Source organism: Cydia amplana, chromosome 1 (assembly GCF_948474715.1).
Source record: "Cydia amplana chromosome 1, ilCydAmpl1.1, whole genome shotgun sequence".
NCBI classification, from domain to species: Eukaryota; Metazoa; Arthropoda; class Insecta; order Lepidoptera; family Tortricidae; genus Cydia; species Cydia amplana.
Window position 1 is genome coordinate 6,794,538 of NC_086069.1, and position 22,430 is coordinate 6,816,967.

General features: G+C 36.8%; 1 protein-coding gene across 2 annotated transcripts in view; it reads right to left on the reverse strand.

Moving 5' to 3' along the window:
* The window catches only part of LOC134647239 (dopamine receptor 2), a 193,525-nt gene that overhangs the window by 20,204 nt on the left and 150,891 nt on the right, over positions 1–22,430 (reverse strand). For both annotated transcript variants that reach the window (XR_010096815.1, XM_063501513.1), the window contains exon 3: positions 16,566–17,985. Coding sequence is in view for 1 of the 2 variants with exons in the window: in XM_063501513.1 (XP_063357583.1) it covers positions 16,566–17,812 (1,247 nt within the window). In the remaining variant the exon portion in view is untranslated. The remainder of the gene's footprint in view (positions 1–16,565; positions 17,986–22,430) is intronic.

A 22,430-nucleotide genomic window follows, 5' to 3' on the forward strand; every position in this document is an offset into this window, starting at 1 on the left:
GACTGCTATTTAATTATAGCAAGAGATAGGGGTGATGCAGTTTTAAACAAGGCAAAACGGCACTTGTGTGTTCGGCCCATTTCCCTGTTTCCGACATATACCTACAGCTACACCACCAATAAGGGCTTATATCGAGTAACTGTAAATGCTAAACCTGTCTGAACACAGCAGGATTTTTTTATAAAGTATAGGTAGACTTTATAAAAAAAATCCAATCAGTACCTAAATGTCCCCGTGCACCCGTGCTATGAGTAAATGTAGATCTTAAATACACAGTTATTTAATAAGTAGAATTTATTTCAAGGAAATTAGTAGTTAAAGACGTATACTTACGAATTAAAATTTTAATTTGTTTGAATTTGAACCACGAATTAATTTTATTTGTGCTCCCGATTAAATAAAATTTGTTTTATTTATTACTTCAATTGGTTTTCCTGTACAGTAATACATATTAAAGTGTACCAAAGTGACTCCACTCGTTCATTATTCTCGTTTGACGTTGTTTGACGTAAATACGTTACGTTTAGTGCCATCGGACTAAATTTTTTAACAGTGTTGGTACTTATGTTTACAAATTTGACACTTAATGCTTACGACATTAAGCTCTTTTCTGTACGAAACATTTATCTTGACTCAAAATTTACGTAAGCGTTTTGATCATCAATGCAAATGGTGCGAAACGTCATTGGGATCCACATTTGTTGACGTTTTTGTTCTGCTTTGTGTGTCTATTTCTTTTATATTAAGTCAGTGTACGGAACCATGAAAATATGCTAAATGCATTGTAAGAGATGACAAAATGAGATCAATTGTAATAATCAAAATAGACGGAGAAAAACAAGGCAGATGGCAGATAAATATGAAAGTCCAGCTGGATGGTCAGCATAAGTACTTACTCTGATTTATTATTGATTAATCAACAATAGATTTACCAACGAATCCCTTTTCCTTTTTAATAAAGTAAAAAACTCGACGCCCTAAATATCACTTACATCTAGCCAGCGTCCGATTAGCAAAATGAAGGGCGCCAATTACACCGCCAAATGGCACGGAAAATTATCCATATCCTCCGAGACTCGCAGGAAATTAAAAATTAACTGCAAAGGCCACCATTTTTATATAATTCTGTAAAGTGTGTGGTTATATATCTTTACTCTTTCATTTTCTGAAAGTGGATCGAATATTGTTTATTTAAAAAGCGGAAAATATTGTTTCGAAATTAAAACATTCCCTTCGGTCGTGTTTTAATTTATCGCCACTAGTTGCGAATTTCCTACTTTTCGCACTTGTATCGTAATGTACTATTATTCCATCGTCTTTCGTGTGAATTTTTTGCATGTTAAGTTTAAGTACTTGGTAGGTATATAGTTTTATATTACGCGGGTGTTGATGAACTACCATCGTGCAATACCTTACCAAAACTACTAACACTCTGTTAGAAAAATGTGTAATATGATATAATGATATCTATTTAATCTTACTTACCTACATCCATATATTAAGAGGGGCAAACTTTGCTTATTTGTAAAAGGCAGCTCCAATATTGCTCATCAAAATATTTCGTGTTTTTTTTTTCAATGTATAATTTCGATTACTTTTTGATCTCAGTAATTAAAATGTTCATGTTTGGAGAAGTTTTCCTAGTAAATTATACTTTGGTCGTTCCAATGTTATTTTCGATGCAGTAAATTATGTTTGTCACTCATTCCCGCTGTGATTTATGGACCAATGAATATGGTCCCACAGAAATGTTCAGAACACTGCCATATTTTATGAGAATTGGATTAAAAGTGGACGCGTAAACTGCTGACTACCTAACCGCTACATAAACTGTTTACCGAGGCATTAATTATGTGTAGGTATACTGATTAATATCTGTAGGTAACTGATCTAATATTATTTGGATATAAAATATAACATTTGACATTGACCAAGCGGCCTTTTGCTGCACCTGCCACAAGTCGTTTGCCTTTTGTCTCACCAGCTGCGTCAGTGTCATAAGAACTTTAGAGGTGTAGAGCACTATTGTCTGCAAGTAGTGGCGTCTCACCACCCTTTCCAAAGTGCCACACAAAGCTCGTATCGATCTCAGTGATAGCATGGAATACAAATCTAATTTTGATACAGTGGGTTCGAATAAGGGCATTTATTTTGTGTGTTTATCACAAATATTTGTTCCTGAATTATGGATGGTTTCTATGTATTTATTTATAGATTATAGATATCTAATAATGACATGGTTTCAAAATAGGCAAATCGGTGGAAATCAGGTTTTGTGGACATTCCCCGGTACTGCCTAAAATAACTGACTTGGTTTATCATTAGTCATTACATCTCATAACTTGTTTGTAGTAGAACTGCGTTGCGAGACTTGCATCTTTTTACATGTAATGTTTTTGATGGGATTTCACCCATCTCTTTTTGTAGGCAGTCCTTATCGGGAACTACTTTTTGTACCTACGTCAGTTACCATTTTTCTCATAGCTCAAACCTATACCATACTCATACGCTATAATGATTACCTGCGATGATTATAAGCGCTGGTGGCCTAGCGGTAAGAGCGTGCGACTTGCAATCCGGAGGTCGCGGGTTCGAACCCCGGCTCGTACCAATGAGTTTTTCGGAACTTATGTACGAAATATCATTTGATATTTACCAGTCGCTTTTCGGTGAAGGAAAACATCGTGAGGAAACCGGACTAATCCCGATACGGGCCTAGTTTACCCTCTGGGTTGGAAGGTCAGATGGCAGTCGCTTTCGTAAAACTAGTGCCCACGCCAATTACTGGGATTAGTTGCCAAGCGGACCCCAGGCTCTCATGAGCCGTGGCAAAAATGCCGGGACAACGCGAGGAAGATGATGACGCTATAATGATTACCTATTGCCATTTTTTTTTTAAATTCTAATATTGTTTAGGTATTTATACACGAAAAACTCAACGAAATCACTTTGTTTTACTGGAAACGTAATCTGGGAAATAAAAACGTCTTAAGGCTCCCCTTGGGTTGACCCGGCAAATGGAGTGCTCGGCGGGCAAACGACGGCTTTTTGTCAACCGACAATACCACAAATTGTGGACGCGGGGACATGCGTCCAGGCGGCAGCCATATTGCGATACGAAAAATGATCTCGCCGCGATATACGAGCTATGCCTCGTGTTTTCACGATTCGGCTGCAGAGGTAAGTGTTTTAAAAAATGTTATAACATATAATATATTTTTTCTACTCCCGTACTTTTATTTGTCATTTAAAGGGTCGTGCACACAGCTTTAAAACCCTACTTTATAGTTGTCAAGACAAGTCTTTAGTCTATTCCCCAAAAAAGAATTTGTGCATACACGCAAGACCAAGCACTTACTTTGAAATAAAATTGTAGATTAACAAATATTTTTAATTCAAGAAGTAGCAAAAATGTTGGCAACACTGTATTTCATTCAATATTTTTTAAGTGGTCATTACACGATGTATTGTAAAATTGCCAAAAAGATACTGCGTGTATGCACAAATTATGTTTTGGGGAATAGACTAAAGACTTATCTTGACAACTATAAGGTAGGGTTTTAAATGTGTGTGCACGACCCTTTAAATGACAAATAAAAGTACGGGAGTAGAAAAATACTATTTCCACATGGGTTTGAAAAAGGAACATGAAAATAATAAGGACCTTTTGGAAAGGTGTCCACAAAAACGATAATTTTGTAATATTTCCTGTGTAGTGACAAGAAAAATATATAGCATTATTTATAAATACAAATACCAATACCGGAATAAACAATACAATATAATAATATTTAAGTAAATAATAACTGATTTATAAAATGGATAAAAAATACATTTATTTTAATACGAGTACCTAGTCCTTACGCTGCCCTAAAGTGTAAACGTAGGTACGGAGCTTCTGCAGGGACTTTTTACTAAATAGTACTCGTCTGTTTTAAAAATTCTCTTGTTTTTCGGGGTCCCTAAAGTGTCTATTTATGTAAATAAGTATTTTATTTAACGCTGTATAGGTACGTATTGTATTACCGATAGATGTTTCGAGTCTCTGATTTTTTTTGTGAGATGAGAGCGTCAAAAAGGTTCTGGGCAAAGACGGGCTTCGGCCCATTAAAAACTCAATGACCACAATGTGCGAGGCTAAAGATCAAAGGCCAAACACTCGTGTTTATGATCGTCCTGATCAGGCCCACTGTAGTGGCATCTTAGACACATTCCTTTGCATGACGATAACATAATTGCGGGGATCCCAATAATTGATACTCAGTAGGTACTTAGTTTGTGCTACCTACGTTTTCCTAAACACTAGTGGCTGCCGCGTAAACAACATACTTACCTAAGTTGAAAAATATGTCACAGCAAATCCATACTAATATTATAAATGCGAAAATGTGTCTGTCTGTCTATAACCTCTTCACGCTTAAACCGCTGAATCGATTTAGTTGAAATTTTGTATGGAGAGTTTAAGTCCCGGGGAATGACACAGGGTAGTTTTTATCCCAAAAATCACCCTTTAAGAAGGTGAAAAGGGGGGTGGAAATTTGTATGGGCAATCGTTAAAAAGCAGATTGGGTAAAAATAAGCTACCCATTACTAACTCCACACAGACGAAGTCGCGGGCAAAAGCTAGTACTTATGTAATACTTATATAGCATATATGTATGATCAATTGCTCATTTACATTCTTTTGTTTTCATAAGTAATAGTTACTATTTTTTTTAAGCTTTTTCAATAAAAAGACACAAGACCATGTACCGAACAATCGTATAGGTACCTACATAAATCGTATCATGACGCGTCTGACTCTAAAGACATTCTGAATTGCCGCTTTCATTGCTTGAAAGATTGATGTGATAGTGACGCCGTGGCGTCGCCGTCGCGCGTGTTAGTAGGTAGTCGTATTCGTGGTTGCTTCGTAGTCACTGACTACTAGTCAGTGCTACAAAGTTGATTGAAACCTGGTGCCGTGTTACCCCGCCTACTCGTAGTCGCTTTCGAGCGACAACACATTAGGGTGTTCCCCAGCGGGTAAGATTACGACTGTAACAAAATCTACCGACATGTCCGTTACTTACCTATCGTTTTCTTGGCTCGAATAAATCGGGTTCCACGAAAATGTATTATGTGAAAATTATTACAATTTCATAAGAATTTTCTCTTGCCAAATTCTAATAATTGACTAGAAATGAAGGTAATTATAGTAGGAGTGTATAATACTTGCAAAGGTAATTTATTTACTATTCTTATTTCTTGTTTCATAGCATATTGCTCGACTATATTATACCTACCTACCTAAATTATATACATAAATACAACCATTAAATTACATTTATTTGCATATCTTGAAGTACCTATACAAAGTAAAAATATACAATGATTGAAAATGATAACAACGCAAATACGTTTCATTGTTTTGGAATAAAATGAAATGCTTCGCAATTCAGTGACGTGCCGCAATCTCCATCAACCCTACTTAGTAAGTTAACGCAAAATTAGCGTGTTACGCGGTTTCATTACATTATTAACTGGTGGCTGACTTTGTCATGAGATATTATATATGAGAAACAACTTGTAATTGGAATAAAGACTGTTTTAAGCTCTAAAGCTGTATAAATAGGTAACTGTCGTCTGCAAACCCATTAGCACTTTAGTGTAAGGCCTGAGTGGACGCTCGAGTTGGGCGTGCAGCGGGGCGGGGCGTGCGGCGTGCATGTTAAACAAATGCAAGCGTATAGGAGTGGCCTTAGTACACGCTGCTCACATCACTTGTGAGCCCGACGCCACGCTGCACGCCCCGCCGAACGCTCCGCTTCGAGCGTCCACTCAGGCCTTACACTTAGAGTCTTTAAACGTCTGTCGCGCTCACGGACAGGAAAAATTACGAATCGATTTTTATTTTATTTTAGGTGATGGTGATGAAGGTAATCTATAAGAATGGAAATTGTCGTGCAATACCAACACCTAACGAATAAGTTGGAACTTATAGTAAAGGCCACTGCGTCCAGCTGACCCATTAGCTTCTGTTGAACTGTAAATCATACGATCTTAACTTGTTATTGAAACATATTTAATTACACAAACGGGTCTAACGCGATATAATTTCATTGTTTTTACCTTTAATTCCGACGTTTCAGCTGAGTTGCACCAGCTGTGGTCAGGTGTGGTTGTTATTGAAATCCCTCATGTAATTTATGACTGCCGTTGTAATGATTTTATTAAATTTTTAGAATGGCAACCACTTATACACAAATAAACTCTCAAATTCATCTCCCCCCGCCCTTATAAGTTAGTGGTAACGATATCTTGACGTCAGCAACAGTGACATTTGTCGAATTGTCGCACCTGTCGCCGTGGTGAAATAGGGGCCTGGTCATTTAACATCTATGAAACGTACCCACGATAGAAATACGTAAAGCAAATTGTCTCAAGCATATTGATTCCATTGCTTAGAAGAAAAGCTGACAAAAAGGCGAGAATGCGAATCCCGATCTAAACAAGATTAAAGTGAGACCGTCTAGCCGCCAGATATGGCCGTGGCGCTTTAATCTGGGGACCAGCCGCACTCATGAACAAGCGATATCGCGTTATAGATGGCTTAGATGACAATGCTTAAACCCGGATAGCTTTTTCCTAGGATTAAGACGAGGAAAATTTAACGATAGTTAGTATCTTCAGTAAAGTAATAAGGTATGTATTTATAAGTATGAATATAATGTTTGAATGCTTGTTGTTTTACCCCCTAGTTAACCCCGAGGAGTTGATTTTAAATGGTCTCTATGGACTTCAGTGATTCGAAGTCTGAGTTTTTGATTTTCGCTCTATAGAAACAAAATCACGAATAAATATAGGTCTAAAATGCACCTAAAAATTAATAAACTATGCACAAAAAATAAAAATATCAAAATTATTTTAAAATCAGTGATTCCTATTTTCGTTATTAAAACACACAAAAGTTAAATTAAAAACATGATATCCGCGGTCCCGTGCACGCACATCCATCTCGCTCACGCTAACGCTCAGTGAGAGTGAGAGAAGAACACGAACCTACTGGGCGTTAAGTAAATATACAGCACATTAGTAGTAAATGAGCAAAGCGTCCATTTCAGAATACCCACGCTTACGTCCATCACAGCCAATTACACTGAATGGTTACCATGCGATTCTGAAAACCCGCAATTATATTAAAAGTGCAGCGGCCGCTCGAATGTTAATACAATAATTTCAGGAAAATCCTCAGCTTTTGTAAAGTGAAATGTTCCTGGAATTCCATTATAGTTAAAGGCTCAACGTATCTAGTTAATTTGACGTGAACATTTTAGAGTCGGTATTTATTTTTAAAATAATTATTCTACTGTAATTTTAAAATAATTATTGTACTTAAAATAATATGTACAAAAAACTAAAGTAGCACATATTATAAAAAATTGTTCTATCGTGAGTCGGTTTTATGTAATTTAAATGAAACTACAAAAATGTGACAGTATGGATCACTCAGCACAGATCTACGCAATTTTTAGGAAGCTCGGTCTTACGTTTAAGACAGTACTTATTACTCAACCATAGAAAAAGAGCTAAAAGTTTTAATTTACTTTTGCGAAAGTGACTCATTGTTTCGTTCCGCGTCGCGTCGGAACAATTTTGAAATGGGAACCACCGCTTTTTAAAAATTCCTCAAAATTGATGGCTTAGGAATAAAACCCTGGTAAAGGCAGTTACCGGAAAACCCCTAGCTTCATTTGATTAATCTTTTCGAGGGGGTTGTCCTATCAAATGGTTACCCAGATAATTATGGTTGCCCTATTATTGTGTTCTAGTATACCTGGATATCCTTCATCGAGTAATAGGCAGGACCGTGAATCCTAGGAGGCTATTGATATGGAAACACTTATGATGGGGTCGTGTTCAAAAGGGTATAGCTTTAATATTGACCACTTACCGTTGCCAAAGCGTTTAAAAACTTGATCGTATTCTAAAACACTTTATTGTGTTTCTTTATTAAGGGTTTTATTTATGTTTAACCAAAATTTACTATGCAATCATACCCAATACCCATTTAATTGGTAACTGGTTCCGGTCCCTGGGTAGAAGCGAACTTCTGGGTAGGGGATCATCCATTTTGCCTCTTTCTTCTCTCGCACCATGGAATCTAAAAAAGCACATTGTGGGACTACTATAAGTCGCCACATTAAACAGCGTATTGTTTGATGCTGCAAGTGGACGTCAGACATAAAATGAGCAAATAGATTTGCAACGCAAAATGCGCCCAATGTGAAACATTGGCGAGATGTGAGCGCCGCCGCGTACGCTATTGATTTACTAAGCCTGATATCGCATTTTAGCTGACGAGAACTAGTGTCAATATTATATATTTTGAAGTAATAGGTGCTTCGATATTCAAGGTACTAGACAAAATTTATACCTACATAATATTCATATCTAACTACTAATAGATGAGTAGATAAGTAGGTTTAGTGGGGTTTTCTCTAATTTGTTATTGCAGAGCAATTGTGTTAGGTAGGGTTTCTGCTCGAGATTTCTCGAACTCGAGACGATAAAAAATGACCAGACCTCGAGAATTCTCGAAAGTCGAGAAATAAAATAGGTCGAGAAATCAGAAACCCTTAGAAAACATGAATGATTGGTATTTAAAACTAACCGATTCAGCCGATTCTGTTTATATTCTTAGACACATTGCATTTACCTATAGGTAGGTACAATACCAAATGAATGGATACATAGCATAATGTCCAAGTCGCAAAATGTGCAGGCTACGTAAAATGAGCAGATCGCAAAATGTGCAGATCTCATAATGAGCAGATCGCAAAATGTGCAAATCTCATAATGAACAGATCGCAAAATATGCAAATCTTATAATGAGCAGATCGCATAATGTGCAGATCTCATAATGAGCAGATCTCTAAATGTGCAAGCAACTCTCATAATGAGCAGGTCGCAAAATGTGTAGATTTTGAAATAGAGCTCGGATACTACAGTTCCAAAAAGCGTAATCGTTGCCAAAAAGGCTTCTGTTGATTACCGAATTTTAAAATATTTTGAAACAAGCCTGGTATCTTCTTTTATTATTTTGATACCGTATCGTGAACTTGTTTTATGAGCAATTAATTTATGAGGCAGTGCTTTAAAATATGCCCGTCGGCCTTTCTACCATGCAGTTAAACTATGGACGACACACAAAGCAAACGATATTACGATATGCACCTTTCACGACCTGCACTTTTTACGATTTGCACATTATGCGACGTGCACTTTTTACGATTTGCACATTATGCGACCTGCACTTCTTACGATTTGCACATTTTGCGACCTGCACTGTTTACGACTTGCACATTTTGCGACCTGCTCGTTTTACGCTCTACACGTTTTACTAATACCTGCACCTTCTGCGATTTGCAGTAGTGCTCATTTTGCGACTTGTACATTATGCTATGTATCCTAGAATTTGAATTTGTTGAGTGCCATTTTACAGTATGTTTTATTGAAAATATTGCGGTTATGATTTTACCAACGATTTTAAAATAATAATCAAGAAATATCTTTTTTTTTAAACTAAACTTCTAAAATAAAGTTGTGTAATATTGTGAAAAGTAGGATATAAATTACGTTTAATTATCAAAAAGTAAGTAAGAATTATGAATTTTTTTAGTTGTTTCCTCGTTTTGGCTGGTGGAACTAACTTTTAAGTAATGATTTTGAATGACAAATATTTAATAGCGTTCATTTGGATTTGATTTGTAATATTTTACACTTAGTACACGGGTTTTCCTCGCGTTGGTGTGGAGAAAAAAATCGTGCCTCAAACCTTCGCAACGCTCAAGATTCCGTTTTTGAACCACTCGCTCGTGATTCGTGGTTCAATTTTGAAATCTTTCGCTTGCTCGTGTATCAATATTAGCACGAGAGGTTACATGTCCAATTATTTTTCTGTTCAGGTAGCTCGCCTACCTAGTCTCTCTATCAAGATTAGATAGTGTCCGAACAGGTTTGATTTAAAAAAATTGCTGGCAGTACTTCAAAATCTAAAATAAATAAATGCTTAGTTAAAGCATTAAATGTTTTACTTTAAATGGTTTTTATGAGGCAAATCCAATAATTTTGCGTCGTCGTCCGGCCCAATCGACAAGATGAGCTCCATCCGACCAACTTTAAATGGATTATCGGAGGCGTTGGATAAACGCTCGAGGCTTCGCCGCTTTTCAACATCAGATTATTATGATCAGAATTTTCCTGATAAATTAATAAAGAAAATGTGGTCCTCAAAAACCTCTTTACCTTGTCTGTTATTGTTTCGTAAATTTTAGATACCCACTCGGGGAATCAGCAGCAAAAACTATCTCTGAAATTGTTCAGTAAAGATAGGTATTTACAAAACACGTTGACACTTTTAGAGGCTTAACTCTTGTTTGCGATACCTACCGTGCAAATCACCTTTCACATCGGATTTTAAGGGACCTTAAATCGGTAAAAGCTAATAAACTGTACTTAAGCCTAATGGCCTACCCCAGGACTCTGAACACTTTTAGAAAAACGTATCATACGTTTACTTACTATCTCGCTCTTACTGTTACGTTAAGTAAAGGATGGGATTAGTGTAATACAGAATTTGATCACTGTGAATCTACATTGAATATAGGCACCGTAGGATTAAGCTGGTTGTATTGTTTTAGTAGTTTTGTGCTCTGTGCAGAAATTCGTTTTCAGAAATTAGGTACCTACTTAATAATTTAGTTAGACCCGTAGTACCCGTACCTATCTCGATAAATTATAAATCGGGCGGATAACATTAGATGTAAAAATATAGGTAGCTATGTATTGCTTCGCTTAAACAAATAGTTATGCGATAAGATTGGTTAACTGTTTTCTAGAGATGCCTTTAAGCCGGCAGCTTGATTTCGATAGTATAATAAGAGTTAATATGTATTGTTTTTCTTTTCTTTTTTTTTCTTTTCATTGTGAATTAATCATGCTAGTCTCCAGTAGAATTGACACATGAGACCATCATGTTCTCGATTAATTAGGTATATTGTTTATATTGCTTAATTTAATTTTAGTTTTTGACACTTGGAGACCTTATACATCTCTAAGTTTTAATTTTATTTTTAATTTGTTTGTACATATTTATATTTTTAATGATTCTGACACTTGAGAGACCTATACATCTCTTAGTCAATATAGGGCATTTTGCTTAGTAATTATGTGAAGATATACCGTTTTTCATGTAACATACAAGAACAAAATGTTGTGTCTCACAGCTATACGTTATTACAATTTAAATATTAATATGGCCCGGCAGCTTGAATATGTCATGCTCGCTTAAAAGTCTTTGCTTACGGTGGCGTTGTTGATCGGGTCGCCACTTTCCCGAATGAAGGTTGAGAGAGGCGATGGCTGAGATACGCGTCATACTCGTGAACGGGTGCTGTTTGTGGAGACTGGTCTATTTAAGCTAACACGAGCTATTATATTTAGTAACTTTATTTTTGAGTATAATTACATGGACACACCTCATTCGGTTCTCGTATGCTATTTTATTTTTACTATCATTTTCTTTAATTTAATGAATGTTTTAATTAGGTATACAGGATTTTGACTCTTGGAGACCCTATACATCTCTAAGGATAATTTGATTAACTACTATATATTTTAATCTTTTAGTTATGATGACACTTAGAGACATTTACATCTCTAAATAATTTTAGATTATAGTTTTTGTATCTTTGTGTTTTTTTTTTTTTCAATACTATTGTTATTGCGTTTTCTGTAATTCGACATTTAGAGGCTTTATACATCTCTATGTTAGTTTGATTTGATATTTACGGCTTAGTTGTATTTTATAATTATTGATGTGTTTTTTTTTTTGCTGTATGTAAATTCCATATTGACGTGTAAAAGTGCCCTTGTGGCCTATTTGCTGAATAAATGTTGATATTTGATATTTGATATTCTACCACATTTAAGTTTTACATACATTAAGCTTGTACATAAATACTATTTGAGATTATATACTCCAAACTAATAATAACCAAGGGTTAACTGTGTGTTTTGTTGTTTTTAGATATATTATAAGTTGTTTTTATAATTTGTCTGCTAGTTTATCCATGGGCTAGTTGCCTAAAATAAAGATATTTCTAATAATATAGTTACAATTTAGAATAATCGCCCTAATTTCTAAAAGTTGGTAAGTAAAATGAATCCTTTGTTAACTAATAAACATTTGTTGTTACAACTAAAGTGCGTTAGTCAAGATTAATTGTGGTAGGCTAATTGTTTTTTTCTACACCATTAGCTTGAATTGAGGTTGCGTTGCGTAGGAAATAAAATCAATTATTTTCTAAAACACTGCTGTAAGTACCTACATAGAGAAATATAGGAAGACAAGAGTGCTCACTTCATACATCAGTTCAAACTATTAATTTCAGTGTCTAAATCTAGCATCGAGTAGCGGAACTATCAGTACTGCTACTTGACAATAGATGTAGCACCGACTGGAAAGTCTTATGCTGTTGAGATAAGACATTCCGGTCGGGTGCTACATCTATTGTCAAGTAGTAGTACTGATAGTTCCGCTACTCGATGCTAGATGCTAATAGTCTTTTTGGTACTAAAACTGATGTATGGAGTGAGCACTCTATGTATTTTTTTCTCTATGGTACCTATAAATGCTGCTAATGGAATTAAATGTTACTTTTGGGGCCGCCTTCACAAGTGCGGACCGCCGTGCTAAATGGTTAACAGTTAACTATAACTCAACGCCAAACATTGACAATACGTCAGATATTTTGTACTATCATGCATAGTCGAGCCAAACTGGCCTTTAAGTCGACAGTGAGACATAAAGGACTGACGCTAAAATGAAAAGAGTCGATCACATTATATCTGCAATAATAACTTTTTTACGAAATACTACAACTGTTTAATTGTCATATTAATGTTTGCTTATTTCAAAATTTTGACACAGCCTAACATTTAGAAAACTTAGTTAATCTTTCAATTTATTTTTTGGTTTACGCTCTGTACGCTACCTTATTACCTTTACTAAATATAAATGAATAAAGTAACTAAAAATCTCTGAAATCGAACCAGAATAAGTTGCTTAATTTAGCGAGGCATTCAATCTGTAGTCAAGTCCAGTTATAAAATAAAATAACATTTTAAGTAAGTGTTACAGTAAAGGCAGAACGTACTTTTTTGTATACTCGTAATATTAAACAAGATAATCGCATCCTTCTCTCATAGCTTACTATGATATAAATGAATAAAGAAAATAAATAAACTTCCCCACTCACTCAGGCAGCTTTGTTCCTCTAACTCCTTTGTACTGCCCAAGATATTTTCTCATTTACGTTATATTCAATTTCTCTTTTAATTTTATCGGTTCTTGTTGTCGATGCGACAGGAATTATTTTTCATTGTGTTCGATTTTTTTTAATTGCGGAGTCGTTTGTTATGAGACCATTGCTGACTTGTACTACTACATACACATTTTTTTTATTTACGCTCACATCGCATTAATATTGGAGGTAAAGAGTGTTCTGAATAGGCTTTTATCCTAACAATCCTAACAATATTTTGTGCACACAAGAAGAACAACATTGTTATTGAAACTAATACGTAAGAGGCTTTGTAACAAATATGTGGTGGTAATATGTAGTTATTACAAATTAATAACGATATAAGTATTATAATGGCAGAAAAAAATAGTAGGTACATTGTACAACGTAACGGTAAGCGGAATTATGCAAACGAGGGTGTTAATTCACGACAGTCGAAGGATGGAGTAAATTAAAGACTCGAGTTTACAATATTTATCATCACACTAAATTTTAAGCGAAATAATTCTTAAATACGGTGACAATTCAAAGGTTCATAATTTTTGACAGGTATCAGGCATCGAACGTTTTTGATTGAAGAAATGTCACTTTTGACACTGACATATCAGAATCGTATCGGAATCAGATCGTACAACTAAAACTCAAATCGGCCCGTTAGTTAGTAATTAGGTAACCAAATCGGCGACATTGTCGGATTTTCTTTCCCTAGGTACTTTATATTTGATATTCCCCTCTGACATGTCTCTTAATAAGTCACGTCGTATATTGCCTTTTTTTGCGACAAAGACTGAATGCTCTCTAAATGTCTACGGATGAAAAAATATGATGACACTGAAGTGACACATAGGGAGGAAAATTTACTGCGGTCGAAATCAAAAGTGACATTATATGATTTATGGCGACATCGTGACTCGGTCATGATTCTCAAACACAAGAGCGCAGAGGTTCTCCCTAATTGACGGTCTCAAATTTATTGTCACTACTTACTTATCATCCTGCTTGCACTTATAGATTAGTAAGAAAGTTATAGGTAATGTACTTATGCACGTTAAAATTGCGCCAAGCCTGATACAAAATATACTGACGTACCTACTTTCCTCGCTGTGTATGGAATTGTACACTGTTTCTGAGAACCGCGCCGAGAACTATTAAAAAAAAAATCACGTTTCAGTTTTCGAATATCTAAATGAATAGTGCAGCTGGCTTTTGCCGTGACGAGAGTAATAAAGTTACCGCGATACTCCACGGTTTTTGCACGGTTTATTCGAACCGAGTGGAGTGGATGTGGGATTTGTTAATGGTTGGCAATTTCAGAACGATAACAAATTGATGAAAGTTGTTAGCGGTACAAACTTTAGATTAGTATTTACTAATTTTGTAAATGGATGCAGCAGGCTTTTACTCGTCCAAATATGTACATAAGTAGGCCATTAGAACCTAATTGCAATACACGTGAATGCTATGCGGTTAGTTCATTTGTAAACTACTGGTGTTTTTTAAGTTTTAAGATTATACGAGGTATTTTTTCATATTTATAAAAAAATACTCTTGCCGAAATGGAAATGTCAAATATTTAATTTATTTATACGTACGAAGTAAAAACTAAATCTCAGTTAAATAACATTAAAATAATTACTTAACGATATTTTAAATGGCTAATTGTAAACTACAATAATATTCGGATTTTAAGTTAGTATACCCAAAGAGAATATATATAGTATAGAGGGGTCCTGTCATAGTAAATTTTGTAGTCACAGTAAATTTACTGCCATCTATCGACACACGATTAAAATTCAAAATGAAAATGTATAAATATAAAACTATCAAAAAATGTATTGTAAATTATTTTATCATTTTTAAATCATTTCGAACCATGTTCTTTCTCTAATACCTATGTGTTCAAATTGTTAAATATGAAACGGTGTCGTCAACGCCATCTAGCCGAGCATAGGCCAAAGGTGTGTGGACCATCTATCCGAGAATAACTTTTGCTTGATTTCCGAGGTACGTTTTTTCCTTAGACTTTATTCATCTTATACGGAGTTACATAGTACATACGTCTTTGGTATACCTATGTATAGCTCCAACTCCAAGAGATGTCTTGAAGGGATATGCTTTGGTAGGTACTTATTTAAGTACTTATGCTATGTTTGTTACTTACGTCTCTCTCTAGTAGTGGAATATATGTGACGTTCCACAGCAAATGGTACCTTATGGCACTTGGCGCTTACGTCGCATAGCGCCGCAATAATAATAGCGCGCGACGGCGGAGCGGCGTTAATAATAGCGTAAGCGCCAACGGCCATAAGGTACCTTTACCCGTGGGACGTCACATATTACTATGTTATTTTATTACTATTACGTTTACTAAACTTTCGTGTTTTTAACATACATTCCAACGAATAGTAACTAACATAAGTGTAATTATAACTAGCATAATTGTTAATTAATAAATATCATCTTATCTTATTGAATAAACACAAACCAAAACCTTTAAAAAAATCCATTTAAATGGATGACTTTTCTTGTTGAAAGGAAGTTCAAATGGCAGATGATTTATTTTAGGTTTTACCTACCCTTTTACCTAAATAACTTCTAATTATCAGCAATTAGTCAAAACAGAGATAATATTATCTAATACTTTTAAAGGAGAAATTCTTGTTTGTTTATTTATTTATTTATTTATATATATATTTCGGGGTTCTCGGAAACGGCTCTATCGATTTCGATGAAGTTTTGTATATAATGGGGGTTTTCGGGGGCGAAAAATCGATCTAGCTAGATCTCTCTCTCTATATGTTTTCCGAACAAAGCTCGGTCTCCCAGATATTATTATATATATTAGATGGTATATTGTGTCACCACCTGCCGAAAATAATATTGTGTTCTGACATTTTACTGGGACATCAGTCATACGCCAAGACAAGTCCAGTGTAACCTGCTTCGAAACGTCAGAAATACAGGTAAACAAAATAAATTTGCGATAGACTTGTGTAATTGACAATTTTGTAGTACCTTTAGTTCACGTAAATATTATTATTATTAACCAATAAATTAGCTATACCTTTTTATATAAATTGTATATGTAAACAAGTATTAAAAATTATCTATAAGATGCTTTTGGGTTGTGGATGTAAGTGAATGATTTGTTTGAGTATAAGTTGTGATTACAAATACAGGTATTTGCCAATTGGTTACCCGTTACATATGTAAACTCACCTACGAAAATCTCTGCTCCAACAGGCGTAGATGACCGGGTTCATTGAAGAGTTGACCCAGCCTAGCCACGTGACAATCATGTTGACCACCTCCTCGTGCGCGATGCACGCCGAGCAAATCCCCGATAGCAGGTTCACCACGAAAAATGGCAGCCAGCACACTATAAACACTCCCATCACTATTCCCAAAGTTTTTGCTGCTTTCTTCTCTTTCGCGAATTTGGCCAGTTTACGCGACAAAGAGAAGTTTTTTGGCAAATGTTTGCCATGAGTGGCGACGTTCGTGAGGCGCGTGGAAGAACGAGACAGGCCGTTGTTTTGCAGCGCCGTGAGCGGCTCCTGGTCCGCCTCCTCTGGCGTACATACGCCGTGGCAGGCGTCGCTGCGCTGACGCACCGTGCCTCCACGGTGGATTCTTAACGTCAACTCTAACTCGCCACTCGGGCGCATTATCGACTTAGTACCGATTTTCAACGATCGCGTTTGAATAGTCGCCGCGCGATAAATGCGATAATAAGTGAACACCATCACAAACAGAGGCAAATAAAATGATATTGTCGATGAGAATATAATGTATCCTAAGTTTTCCGTAAACGGACACTTATAATCCGGCACTTCCTCCAATCGAACGGCTCGCCACCACGCAATAGCGGGAAACGATATAGCCCCGGAACATACCCATACGGCCGCAATCAGGAAAGCGGCTTTCCGTCCGCTCATTTTCATTGGATATGTTATGGGGTCAGTAATAGCCCAGTAGCGGTCAAGAGAGATCACGCACAAGTTAAGTATGGAAGCAGTGCTAAATAATACGTCTAGTGACCGCCAAACGTCACACCAATCCACTCCAAAAAACCAGGTATGCTCTAACACTTCGTACATTGCCGAAAATGGCATTACTACTAAACCGACGAGACAATCCGCTACTGCAAGGGACGTCACAAAGTAGTTGGTGGAAGTGTGTAGGTACCGTTCCCGCACGACCGCTAGAATAACCAGCATGTTGCCGAACACTGTCGTCATGGAGAACAAGAGCAAGAAGCTGACGAGGAGCACTCGATCTTGGAGCAGCTTAACATAGTCGTCCCATGTATCACCGCTCGTAGAGTTCAAGCCAGTGGCGTTTTCGAAGGTGGCATTGAAGTCGAGGACTGCGTTGTAGGTACTTGTCCCGAAATCATACTCCGGTCCTTTTAGTATCTCCAGTTGGCCTCTTGCCTCTAGTATATCCGGATCGCTGGCATTCATATTTTTCAATAATTATTTCCTAGCTAGGACCATGGTAGGTGTTTATGTTTTCCTTGTTTCGCTCGCAGCCATTTCGAGATTACATTCTTGGCAGGCATTGTATTTGCGTATTCGGAATTCTGGCACATATTTCGTTGGCATATTTTTTGCGCCTGCAGCTACGTCTGGCCACACTGCAACAGGAAAAAAAATATACGGTTATTTACGAAACAAACGAATTTTGATTTTTAACAAGCAGATACGTTTCGATGCTATTATCCAGAGTCCGTGAGTTCAGGTCTCACCCAAGACAGTAATTTTTCCCCTTTTAAATTTATTCTAAACGAATTTTGGTTTAAGTAAGTATGTATAACGGGCGCACCATATCTCGGGGATTACTCCTTAAATGGTAAATAATCTAAGTAAATAAAGGTTAGTGCAAACCCATCGAGACTTTTTTGTAAGGAAGGGGAAATTGTGATGGTTACTCTAACCCTTACGCTAACTTGTACAGTCAGCTGCAGAGAAAAGTGACCCCCCCCTGCATATGAGTTGGTATGCAAAGATGCTAAGCGAATAGTATTGCTGACTGTACGATACAGTTGCGAGATATGAATTGTAACAGCTTCAATCCAATATATTTTCAATAGCTACGCGCTACGAACGTTGCGTAGCGCGTAGCTAGGCGCTGCGAGCGTAGTCGTGACACAGTTTTATGCGTTTGTAACGAAAAGCGCCTACGCGCAGGAAACCCTCCTAGCGGGTCGCTGGCAGTGAATGACTTACATTTACTTATTCAAAATCGATAAACTTCTAAATTTGATATAAATTGTAGTTCGTCGATCAATCATTGTTAGATAGAATGCGTCAATCAAATAAATTGTTTTCGTGACCGAGCTTTCTAGGGTTAAGAGAACTAAAGATTTTCAAATTCACATTAATAGAGAGATACATTATATTATATTATATTTATTATGTATATGTGTATAAGAAGAGTAAGCAAAATATTATGTGTTGTCCGGGTATGTAATATAGGTTAAAAAAAAAACATATAGGGATCAAGCAACATGCGATCTTTCCGCATATTAATAAAGACGATATTTTTAGAAGGTACACTAAAATTATGCATTAGTATTTGACAATTTATATTTAAATTCGAAACGCTCGAAACTAACTACACACTTGGTTTTCTGACTACACGCTAGTCTTATTGTACACTAGCGACCCGCCCCGGCTTCGCACGCGTTAACAAATTATACATAAACCTTCCTCTTGAATCACTCTATCTATTAAAAACTGCATCAAAATCCGTTGCGTAGTTTTAAAGATCTAAGCATACAGACATACAGACAGACAGCGGGAAGCGACTTTGTTTTATACTACTTATGTAGTGATATAGCTGTCGGTTTCATATTCGAATCAAATCACCAAACAATGTAAGTAGATTCGTAACGGATACTCGTACTGTTGACATGAAAGCTCCACAAACTGCAACGAATCGATAACGCATTTCAACAAAGTAACCATTTCACGTGAATGAACGTGACACAGACAAGACATCCTCTAGACTGAGCATAGTAACGCTACCCCCTCTGCCACTTATACGGTAGTTTTACTCCATCTTCGAGTCAATCCCGTGCCGTGATTGGTCCGTGTCTTTGAACAGACCAATCACGGCACGGGATTCGCTCACCTCGTCCCCCCGCACCCCCGTATTTTTGGCAGCATCGGTTTCATGAAATAATTGCTCTAAACTCAGTCTAGAGGATTCCTAGTCTATGGAACGTGATAATGAAATCATATTGATAGCATGTGCTTACTCTATAGACCAGCCACATGTGTGCGACTAACTTTTAACGCGGGTGTTACGATTTATGTTTTATGTTTGGATTCCATGGACTACTGCGTGGGGTAATGTTTGACATTGATCCTATTGAGAAATATTTCTGTTGCCCAAGATTATAAACAACTGTATTACAATTTATTGTAGTTAAATAAAATCAAATAGCGGTTAAGATAATTATCAAAGAGACTCATACTCATCATGATAATGATAGTTATCATTGAAACAAGACAATTCAAATGATTACAATTTTTTTTTACAATATCTGCGATCTAACTACGTCATATTACAAACTTAGTCATTGCCGAAAGGGTCTCAATGCATTCGTACGCTTTATGCCGAGTAAATCGCACCATCACAGCCTTTGTCCTTGGGCTGGGACATAAATAGCGCTTAGCAAGCAGCCGGCGAGATCAAACGAATTGTGCTCCATGGGCCGTGATCGGCCCGTGCACATGAGGGCTCCGATCCGCTATACTACGACCCAGACAAACTTTACTCTGTTAACGTAGCTTTTTACTTGTTTCGCGTATTCACCTGAATATGGGTTTGATGGGCTTATTTAACTTTGTATACAGCTGCTACAGGTGTAAATATGTACGCATTAAATCTCTTATTTAGGCTTATCCTTTAGCAGTGCGATTTTGCACCTAAACGAGTACATAATTAATGACTATAATGGTTAAGTAATCGTTACATGGTCCTGTTTCGAATCCAGGCTTCTACTAAAGATCACCTTAGAATTAATGAAATTAATAAAGCGCCGCGTATACCGCGTAGGTAGCTAAGTTATGCACAGCTATTAGGTTCACATCTCTCCCGTGGACATACTCAAAGTTTATGAAACTTGATCTGCATTCTTTTTCTTTCGACTTGTGTAATAAAATAATTACTTATCTGCTTATACAAAATGTTGTCTACAAGACATACTATCCATTTTTATGAAAATCTGTGTATGACCTTTGTAGCTAGATCTAGTAGACCTGGCTGTGATCAAGAACCTAGGTACTCTTTATGTCACGCTTGAATCTTCAGGAAAAATAATAAAATATGTTAGTGTATCTACGTGACAAAGTCCTGTTTTAGATTCCAATCTAGGTATAGTCATTCATCAATAGGTACTATTGAAATAGCTGATGAAACAACGCGCCAGAAGTATCTGCCCCCCTGGAATACTAATCCAAATTATAGAGATATATATATATATCTATATATCTAGTTAACCCTATATATATATATATAGATTTTTAGTTGAGCTGTTAGAGAATGAAGATGCATACTTTTCACGTGTAGTTTTGATCCACTACTTTTGATGCCGACTGTACTCATGAAATTGTATCAGCAGGTAATAAATAGTTTACTATAAACTTCAATACGCTTATGTCTAAAAGTTTTAATCAACATTGTTTCCCAAACCTAATTAGCGCTATTAATTACGCGGTTTGTTATCGACTCAGCCCGGGACTTTGAGATCCGGGGTGACGTCATTAATCTTCCGGGATCCTTGATTGATAGTAGTCCCACGAGGCCTTCTATGCATGGGACAAGCATGTGGGGATCTATTAGTCGAGTCGACCAAATTGATTGGAAGACTTCTGCAGCCATGTCTATTAATGGATTTGGTAGTTATAATATGGAAGCATGTTACATGTAGCATGTCATATGTAGGTAACATATAAAAACAAATAAAAAAACAGACTCAAAGTATGTGCTCACCATGAGACCACCGTTTTCCATGATCTGCTGCTGTCTGCCATAATTTTCACCACGGCAGGCAGGGACAGGTCGCGCCCCACGTTTTATGACTAATGATGATATGACAAACAATACATTATGACTTAAAACTTTATGGGAAACAACGGGACCCCTAGAAACACTTGTAAAATTTAAATATAAATATTTATATTGTTATAGGCCTCTGGCGGCATAGGCCTCTTCGAACTCTTTCCTGTGCTGTCAGTCCAGGGCAACTCTGGTCCAGTTGGGTCCTAGAGTAAACTTCCCATCTATTTATTTGTATTCCGTTTTTGCGTATACAGGCGAGTGGGTAGGTTACGTTAGGTTAGATTTTATACTTTTACGTTTTTCACTTTGAAAACTAGAAATGCACGAAGTTTTTACTTGAATTATTAAAGGTGGGGTTTTTGAAAATGACCTTTTACTGACTGGCTGGCTGCATGAGACTCATTATAGGCTTAAATGAAGAATAATTATACTGAAAGCGTAAGTGGTCAGCTCAGCAAGTCCGCGGCGTACATCGAGCTACAGCGGGCTCAGCACGGTTCAATTTTTATCGACTATCACTATGCCCGTCACTTTCGCACTTACATACTTGTTAGAACGTGACAGGATTGGTGATAAAAGATAAAAATGCGACCGTGCTACTAGGGCAGGAGACCTTGAATTATGTGCGTAATTAATGACGCGCAGCGCGGGAAAATAAACCCCGAATAATTCGGCCGAATATTCGGTTCGGTAAGATCTGAACCGGACATTTGGCCGAATATTCATAGGTATTCGGCACACTTCACATTTGGCCCATCTCTAGTACCTACGTATTGTTCTGATGTTGTATTGTGTCTCTGGTACTCGTATTTATGAAAAAAGCTCTTAGCAAGGGCATGCACAGGAAGTCCACGCCGTGAGTCGAGTGTTATGAGCCTTGAACACCGTGCATAAATCAAATGACGCGAGGATGCCCGCCCCAATTCCCGATTTACTCTTGAACCCTATTTTTGGTGAGTTTTCACTTACAATAGTAGCATTACCGGCCTAAAGTTTTACTGTAGTAAATAC